Source organism: Tasmannia lanceolata, unplaced genomic scaffold (genome assembly GCF_043159265.1).
Source record: "Tasmannia lanceolata isolate RefF3 unplaced genomic scaffold, GAP_Taslan_0.1 ptg000044l, whole genome shotgun sequence".
Classification (NCBI taxonomy): Eukaryota; Viridiplantae; Streptophyta; class Magnoliopsida; order Canellales; family Winteraceae; genus Tasmannia; species Tasmannia lanceolata.
In genome coordinates, this window is record NW_027518721.1 from 23927501 (window position 1) to 23935142 (window position 7642).

Consider the following 7642-nt stretch of genomic DNA (forward strand, 5'->3'; position numbering starts at 1 on the left):
TCAATATGTGGCTTTCGACTATTCTCTCTCTCTCCTCTTTTTGGTTTGCAGTATTTAGCTCAAGCGAGTGAATAGTTCATATCAAAGGTGGGATGAACTATCAAGTAGGTTACGTCCTACCAAAGTCAAAGCATTCTTTTCTTAACCATTATTACAAATAATCAAACAAGATCTGCAACAAAATGGACACCCATTTTGCTAAAAAAGGACCGTCTAGCTTGTGTTGGAGTGTTCAGACTGGTGGTTGGATGTTCAATTTCTTACATGTTGGCTTTTGATGTCTTAATTTTGTTGCGTCCTTGACACCAAACGATCCAGAGAACGCCCCTTTGCCGGTATCATTTTCATATCTAAGAACCCCACCAATGCCAGCCGGCCCTGGGTTACCCAAGCTAGAGCCAACAAAGTTTAACTTCAAACAACCAGGGTTAGGGAATTTCCATCTACGAGTGACAATCTCCTGATGCTCCCTATCACAGCTTATATCCTTCCACTAGCGTCTAATATCTGTGGAAGTGTACAAGCTAAAGCTGGGGAGGACTTTAGCCCATAAAAATGACATCAAATGACTAAAGCAACAATCCTCGATTAAGAAGAGAATGAACTACTGTCTACATTCTTAAACGTAAGAGTGTTCCACTCTTTCCAAAGGACCCACAAATTGGCCACTAACACAAGCTTCCATAAGATCCTTCTCTTCAAGGGCGGAGCTAGGAATTTGCACTTGGAGGGGCTGGACTAATTTACACTTGGCTGCATTGGTCATTGGGGGACCGTGGCCACTAAACTATCTAAGCATGCATGTACATCCATGCAATGTAAATGGGATTTCACAAGTCATTGAGAGGCCTCCTGAATCCTAATTAAATCCAAAATTCTACCCCAAACTTCTGTAGCATACTTGCAATGAATAAACAAATGGTCCATAATCTCACCTGCTCCCACACAAAGAGCGCAGTGGTTGACAAATGAGCATGTGGCAATGATGAATAAACTTCTCTACCGCTTGATTCTTATTATTATTGTTTATTCAATTTCTTGTACTTCACTACCTAACTTTAGCTGTTTCATTAGTATAATCCAAAATCCATATACACCACAGGTAACAGCACCACTGTTAGACACCAGAAGTGTACCATTATGATTAGAGTACGCCATATGTAGAGTACTTGCAGAAGGAAGAACATGATCGATCCATATCTAATACACAAGAATTATCCTTCCTAATTTTTGTCTTATTATGATAGTTTTGTCTTACTTATTTGAAGATCACAAAAGAGTTCCCTACTTATTCGTATAGATCACAGTGGGAATTATTCCTACTTGTACGTCAAATTGTATGAAGAGTCAAGCACAGGGTTTAATCCAATAAACTAGAAACTATAATTGAAATCATTTGGGGCCATTAGAGATCCAATATAATGTCTATCAGTTCGACGGTCCAGATCAACCAGAGACAGGACACTATGTCCCAATGGGTGTGGTTTACTATATTACATTTACATTAATGTCATGCCCTACTCTTAAGCATTATTCTTTCAACCAATAATTTATCTAAGAGAACCAAAACAAAGTTTCGTCACATTGCATCTCAATTCAAAAGACTAATTATGTAAAATTATTAGGTTAAGCGCATTACCTACAAGGTTACAAAAGAAGAATCTATAAAATTGATCAAAGGCTACTGGTATTAGCACTACCGATAAGTAAGATTGGCTTCTGCGAACCAATCAAAAAATGAAAAAAGACAAGCTGACTTAGTTCAATTATCAAAACATAGTAGTGCCAAAATCAGTAACGTTTAAGAAACACTTTGGTCTTTGGAGAATTTAATATTATCATAGTGCAGCCAATGCCCAAATGACACCCTCTAATTATAGAAGGGAGGGGGGAACTTTCTAAAATGAATTCGATTGATTTGTTTGGCCGCATGATAAGTTTTTAAAATGATTAGTTTAAGCTTAATTTTGTTTTGAAGCGTCGAACCTTGTCAAGGGTGTCATGAGAGAAGGACCACCAAAATGAGATCATCTGTGTTATTTTCATGCACACCCAAAATGGGTCTAATATTATAATTACCCTTTAATTTTTTTATGGTGAGGCTAAGAGCCTAAGAGCCTAAGAGTACTTTTTCATTATTTTATTCAAATAAAACCCACTTTTTTCATTATTTTATAATTACTCTTAATGCATTATTAATTAATTAATTAACAACATAACTTTTTTTTTAAGCCTAAAACTTAAAAACTAAAAAATTATCATTTAATAATTTGCCTTATTAATTAACAAAAAAATCTAATTTAAAGCCACTAATTTCTTGATTTTCTTCTTATTTTCTCTAAGTTTGAAGTTAAGGAGTTGCTATATGATCATTAGTTCTAAACCTCTTTATGGAACAGGATGCCATCCTTTCTAATAGCCTCACCGCCCTATCTCCTTAATGTAATCTTTCATGATCATCAGTTCTTTTTATTCTTAGATTTTGATCTATTTTTTATTTTCTTTAAAATTTTATTATTTTTATTTTAAAATTTTTTAAAAGAATTTATTATCTGCAGCCCTCTAAATTCTATGACAGGGTTAACATTCCAAACTAGCTTTTAATGTTGATTTTTTTTTTTTTTTTGAGATTTTTGTTGGGAAGGGAGTGGGGAGGCAAGTTTTCATCTCTAACCTTTGGACAATTCCAAGATACTTGAAAGCGCCAAGCAAACTAAGCACGAGCTTATATCAGTTCAAAATAAATAAAACCCGTCATGATTTCTGCTTACGACCACAAACTTTGTATTCTTATAGAAATAATTTAATCAACTCTTAATAAATAATAAAATTAATAATAAAGAGGAAGGAAGAAGAAACAATAGATGATTAGTTAAAGGAAATTACCTAATCAACTGATGAATGTTAATGGCATAGTATTTTAATATTTAACTATTTCTAAATATTTTCAAGCGAGACATACATTCAATGGGAAGTGGATGACCTGCGTCGACTTTACCAACCTAAACAAGGCATGTCCCTATCCGCTCCAAAAAATCGACCAGCTGATAGATGCCACCGCAGGTCACGAACTGCTGAGCTTCATGGACGCCTTCTCTGGGTACAACCAGATCAGAATGTACGAATCAGGCATACCAAAGACTTCCTTCATAACAGACCAGGGGACGTATTGCTACCGTGTCATGCCTTTCGGCCTAAAGAATGCCGGGGTCACATATCAGAGGCTCGTGAACAAGCTCTTCGAGAAATAGATCGGCCGTAACATGAAAGTCTGTGTAGATGATATGCTGGTCAAAAGCCAAAGTGCACAAGATCATGTCTTCGACCTAAAAGAGACATTCCAAGTCCTAAGGGAGCGTAACATGAAGCTCAACCCCACGAAGTGCACCTTCGGTGTGAGTTCGGGAAAATTCTTAGGATTCATAGTCAGTCGAAGAGGGATAGAGGCCAATCCGGAAAAGATCAAAGCCGTGGTGGAGGTCACTCCACCGAGGACCATTAGAGAAGTGCAGCGGCTAACCAGAATGGTAGCCGCACTGGGGCGCTTCATCTCAAAGTCCACAGAGAGATGCCTGCCTTTCTTCAACGCCATCAAAAGAATCAAGACAGCACCTTGGACAGAGGAGTGCCACGTCGCATTCGAGGAGTTGACGCAGTACTTGTCCTCCCCAGCGCTGCTGACAAAGCCAGAGTCGGGGGAGGAGCTGCTTCTGTACCTGTCCGTGAGCCCCATGGCACTGGTAGTCGTGCTGATTCAAGAAGAGCACAACCAGTAGAAGCCGATCTACTATGTCAGCAAGGTCCTACACGACTCGAAAATCAAGTACCAGAGGGTTGAGAAATTGGCATACGCCTTGATCATGGCGGCCAGAAACTAAGGCCGTATTTTCAAGCTCACACAATAAAGATCCTGACTGATCAGCCGCTCAGACATGTTCTCCACAGACCAGACACCTCAGGGCGACTTGTGAAATGGGCCGTGGAGCTGAGCGAATTTGATATCCAGTACCTGCCTAGGCCGGTGATAAAAGCCCAAGTGCTGGCCGACTTCGTGGTCGAGTGCACCATCCGCCAGCAAAGTATCGAATCTGAAGTCACCCAAACCCCGGTTGCAGAGAATGCAACTACAACTGGGGAGCGAACGGAAGCTGAGACTGAACCAGGAAGAACAGAAGACATCCTTGTACCGGCAGAACAGAACCCATCGCCCGGCGAACTGCTCTGGAAAGTATATGTGGACGGATCTTCAAACAAGGTCGGTTGTGGAGCCGGTTTGATTCTCACTGGGCCCGATAACTTTGTTCTGGATTATGCGCTAAGATTCGGATTCCGTGCGTCCAACAATGAGGCAGAATATGAGGCTCTCATCGCCGGAATGAACCTAGCAGTCCAGACCAGCGCCCAAAGGCTGAAGGCGTATTGCGACTCATAGTTGGTCGCAAACCAGATCCAAGGAGTCTATGAGGCCCGCGACGAGCGCATGATCAAGTACCTCTCCAAGGTTCGCCAGTTAGCCAGCAAGTTCAAAAACTTCGAGGTCATCAGAATCCCTAGAACGAAAAATGCAAAAGCGGATGTGCTGTCTAAGCTGGCTGCATCCGGTTACACCACTCTCGAGAGTATATGTATGGAATTTCTGCAGAAATCCAGTATCGAAAATGAGGCCGTCGAAGTAATGCAGGTCGAGCACGAGCCGTGCTGGATGGACGAAATCATTGAGTACCTACGTAGCGGGAAGCTTCCCGACGCCAAGAAGGAAGCCCGCAAAGTGATACAGAGAGCAGCCCAGTTTTCCCTCAGTGGTGAGAGCCTGTACAAAAGCTCGTACACCCTTCCATACCTAAAGTGCCTCCGTCCAAGCAACGCCGCATACGCTCTACAAGAGACGCACGAAGGAATTTGCGGGGAACACATGCGGGCAAGGCCCTGACCATCAAAGTACTGCTGAGAGGCCTGTACTGGCCAACCTTACGGCAAGACGCTCTGGACCTGGTCAAAAAGTGCGAGAGATGTCAAAAGTTCTCTCCCACCATCCACCAACCTGTTGTATCCATGACCCTGATCATCAGCCCACTCCCTTTCGCAATATGGGGGATGGACATCTTGGGCCCCTTTCCACCAGCCTCCGGAAGACGTGAGTTCGTCGTGGTGGCCACTGACTATTTTACCAAGTGGGCGGAGGCTGAACCTTTGGCCCAGATCACGGAGCAAAAAGTACAGACATTCTTCTGGAAGTCAGTCGTTTGCAGATTTGGGATACCCCGCGTCTTGATAACGGACAACGGCAGACAGTTCGACAGCCGGAACTTTCGAAAATTTTGCTCCGACTTGAAGATCGAACAGAGATTCACTTCTGTAGCGCACCCTCAGACGAATGGGCAGACTGAAGTAACGAACAGAATCCTACTCCAGGGGATCAAAAAGAGGATGGACGAAAAGGCATGCCGATGGGCGGACGAGCTTTATCACGTCCTATGGGCGTATCGTACCACCCCGTGCATCTCGACGAGGGAATCACCATTCAACTTGTTCTTCGAAACTGAGGCCGTAATACCCGTCGATGTTGGCGTCTCGTCTCCCAGAGTCATCAACTTCAATGAGCAGTTCAATGGAGATGGGCTCCGCGCAAACCTCGACTTGCTGGAAAAAGCCCGGGAAGAGTCCCGAATCAGGGTCGCCCCATACAAACAGAAAGTGTCCAACTATCACGACCTGAAGATACGCCCAAGAGAATTTCGAGCAGGGGACCTAGTCCTGAGAAAGGCTACTATGTCCCAATCGAAGAAGGTAGGCAAACTCTCCCCGACTTGGGAGGGGCTGTACCGAGTAAAAGAGGTAATTCGCCCAAGGAGTTACAAGCTGAAAACACTTGGGGAGCACCTACTACCCCACGCCTGGAATTCGACGAACCTCCGAAAATACTATCAATAGCTGGCCGCTTGGCGCGAAAGCAAATACCGTTGTAAGATTCTGAATGTGAATGATAAAGGATATTCTTTCTTTGCAAATCTCAGAGCACTCCGTCTCAGAAACCCAGTTCACTAAAACTTGGGTACTCGCTACTTGGTTTGCCCCGGCTCGTCTCCACAAAGACCGGGAGCGCACTTCTGGTCAGGAATGGGCCTGGGCAGAAAAACCAAACCGTTTAAGAAATCCCGTTCACTAAAACTTGGGTACTCACTTCTTGGTTCGCCCCGGCTCGTCTCCACAAAGACCGGAAGCGCACTCCTTGTCAGAAACGGGCCCGGGCAAAAAAACCAAACCGTCTTAGAAACCCAGTTCACTAAAACTTGGGTACTCACTGCTTGTTTTGCCCCAGCTAGTCTCCACAAAGACCGGGAGCGCACTCCTGTTCAGGAACGGGCCCGGGTAGAAAAACAAACCTTTGCTAGATCCAGGTCAATAAAATCTTGAGTACCTACCGAGGGCGCCGTCCTGTTTGGAAACAAACTGTTATACAAGTGTTATTGGCCCACAATGTTGAGTTAATCAATACTAGTCAGAGGCACACAAGCGGAGACAGTAGATAACAAAATGTAACTTCTATTCATGAAAGTAGGGCCTCTAAGGTCCATTACAAAAAGTAGGGCCTCAAAGGGCCATTACAAAGAGAATCTGTAAACGGTGCCAAAAAGGGAAAAATGGGGAATTCAAGACACCCCATGACCACTAATTTCTTGATTTTCTTCTGACTTTCTCTAAGTTTGAAGTTAAGGAGTTGCTATATGATCATTAGTTCTAAACTTCTTTATGTAACAGGATGCCATCCTTTCTAATAGCCTCATCGCCCTTTCTCCTTAATGTAATCTTTCATGATCATCAGTTCTTTTTATTTTTAGATTTTTATCTATTATTTATTTTCTTTAAAATTTTATTATTTTTATTTTAAAATTTTTTAAAAGAATTTATTATCTGCAGCCCTCTAAATTCTATGACAGGGTTAACATTCCAAACTAGCTTTTAATGTTGATTTTTTTTTTTTGAGATTTTTGTTGGGAAGGGAGTGGGGAGGCAAGTTTTCATCTCTAACCTTTGGACAATTCCAAGATACTTGAAAGCGCCAAGCAAACTAAGCACGAGCTTATATCAGTTCAAAATAAATAAACCCCCTCATAATATCTGCTTACGACCACAAACTTTGTATTCTTATAGAAATATTTTAATCAACTCTTAATAAATAATAAAATTAATAATAAAGAAGAAGGAAGAAGAAACAATAGATGATTAGTTAAAGGAAATTACCTAATCAACTGATGAATGTTAATGGCATAGTATTTTAATATTTAACTATTTCTAAATATTTTCAAGCGAGACATACATTCATCTGATGGGGGGATATTTGTTGTGCTACATCATGAAAAATCTGAGAACTCTCCTATGTATATATTGTTGGGACTCTTAACAGGGTAGAACTCGCCTCTAAAAGCTAGCTGTTAAGGGGAGGGAACCCATTCCTTATAAGCCCATCCACATCGTAACACTTTTCCGATGTGGGACTATTTTACGCTTTCAAGTGGAACCCCCAACATATGTAACATATTCTTGCATGGGTTGTGAAAATATTGCATTGTTATAATCTTCGTTATTAATCATGTTCCATGGGGCATTTTGTTTTGCTCGTTGGAATATTTAAAAAATATAA

At 41.9% G+C, this 7642-nt stretch overlaps 1 protein-coding gene across 1 annotated transcript; it reads left to right on the top strand.

Moving 5' to 3' along the window:
- Positions 1 to 5427: 5427 nt before the first annotated feature.
- LOC143863440 (uncharacterized) lies at positions 5428 to 6801 on the top strand. The gene is made up of 2 exons (XM_077374106.1): positions 5428 to 5835; positions 6760 to 6801. The coding sequence occupies exons 1-2, from the start codon at positions 5428 to 5430 to the stop codon at positions 6799 to 6801; spliced, it is 450 nt and encodes a 149-aa protein (XP_077230221.1).
- The last annotated feature ends 841 nt before the right edge of the window (positions 6802 to 7642 follow it).